General features: G+C 43.6%; 1 protein-coding gene across 1 annotated transcript in view; it reads right to left on the reverse strand.

Annotated features, from left to right (window-relative positions):
* The window catches only part of glp2r (glucagon-like peptide 2 receptor), a 7,591-nt gene that overhangs the window by 2,177 nt on the left and 4,055 nt on the right, over window positions 1-1,359 (reverse strand). Inside the window, 3 exon segments of the mRNA XM_087172597.1 lie at window positions 63-121; window positions 799-958; window positions 1,110-1,312. Coding sequence (XP_087028723.1) covers window positions 63-121; window positions 799-958; window positions 1,110-1,312 — 422 coding nt within the window.

The raw sequence follows: 1,359 nt of genomic DNA on the forward strand, positions 1-1,359 counted from the left end.
AAAGTTACATTTAAATGAGTTCATTAGTTTAAAGTAGAGTATGTAATAAAAAACACTCACTCTGTGTTTTCATATATAATCTTGACCACAGTCCACGGAGTCACAAACAACACAGGAGTTCCTGAAAAGTCAAGAAAACACAAGATGCAGAGATAAATAAATTATGTTAAATAATAAATCCCATCGACACCGAGCCTCAACTGTTCGTTTGTAGTTAGTCGATTATTCTTGAAGTGGAAACAGACACTTTTCCACTTTTTGCTGCCCAGTGTTTCCAAGTGGTATCACTGCAGGTGCTGCCGTCACAAAGACCGGATCGGGACATGGCTAACGCCGGGAACAAGGCGGCTGCGGAACGTCGTGGGTTTCCATTTCGGTGCCCGTGTTAACAGGTTACAACGAACACAAACAGTTTTGCCTTAAAGTCAGTTAGTATGGAGTCGTAGGAGGAACAGATAGGAACAGGAATAAATGTAAAATGCTGTAGTGGGAGCTTAAAACACAAACAGGAAGTTGATGGAGACGTGTGCAGCGCGAATGTGGTTGAGGTCTGAATCAGGAAGGGAAACGTAAGGGAACAGAGTGAAGATGGAGTAAAGGAGTTAAGACTTGCTCAGTATCTGGAGGAAATTTGTTTTGAGGGTGGTGGGAGAGTCTGCGCTGACATTATTTATTCTTTTATTCATTCCTGTTTATATTGTCACATTTACTTTCTTATTCTTTCACAGATTTATTCTTTTCAAGGCTCGTCTATGATCCATAAGTTAGTTAAATGTTATGTGTGTGCACACAACTTACCCCATCCTAACAGCATGTACTTCTTCAGCAGTCGTCTCTTGGTCAGCACAGCAGTGAAGAGCAGCGTGTGGAGGAAGATGGCCTCCACCAGGAGCCAGAAGTAGTTACAGGCCACAAAGTACTCCATGCACACTTTGGAGAACTTACACATCAGCGCCATCTGTGGAGGAACCATCCATCCATCCATCCATCCATCCATCCATCCATCCATCAGGAACATATTGGGGACAAATTAGTCCAGCAAATCATTAGTCCGATTCAAACTGTAAATAATAATGTAAACAATGAGGCAGTGATGTTGATGTTTATACCGCAGAGCTGGAGTAGGAGTTCCACCCCGGGTCATCCTTGGGCAGGTTGGAGTACATGACATATAATATGATTTCCTTGGAGATGACGGCCACGGCTCTCAAGATGAACGACACAAACAGGTTCATGTGGATGTAGTTCCTGGTGCAGTGGAGCTTCCTGGTAAACAGACACCGGATCGGTTGGAGGAAGGCATCGATCTACACTTCCTGTGAACGCATTACTGAGGTCGAATGATCAGTGCACTGTGTG

This window comes from Seriola lalandi, unplaced genomic scaffold (assembly GCF_002814215.2).
Source record: "Seriola lalandi dorsalis isolate HSWRI2012SDOR001 ecotype SW California unplaced genomic scaffold, Sedor1 jcf7180002053436, whole genome shotgun sequence".
NCBI classification, from domain to species: domain Eukaryota; kingdom Metazoa; phylum Chordata; class Actinopteri; order Carangiformes; family Carangidae; genus Seriola; species Seriola lalandi.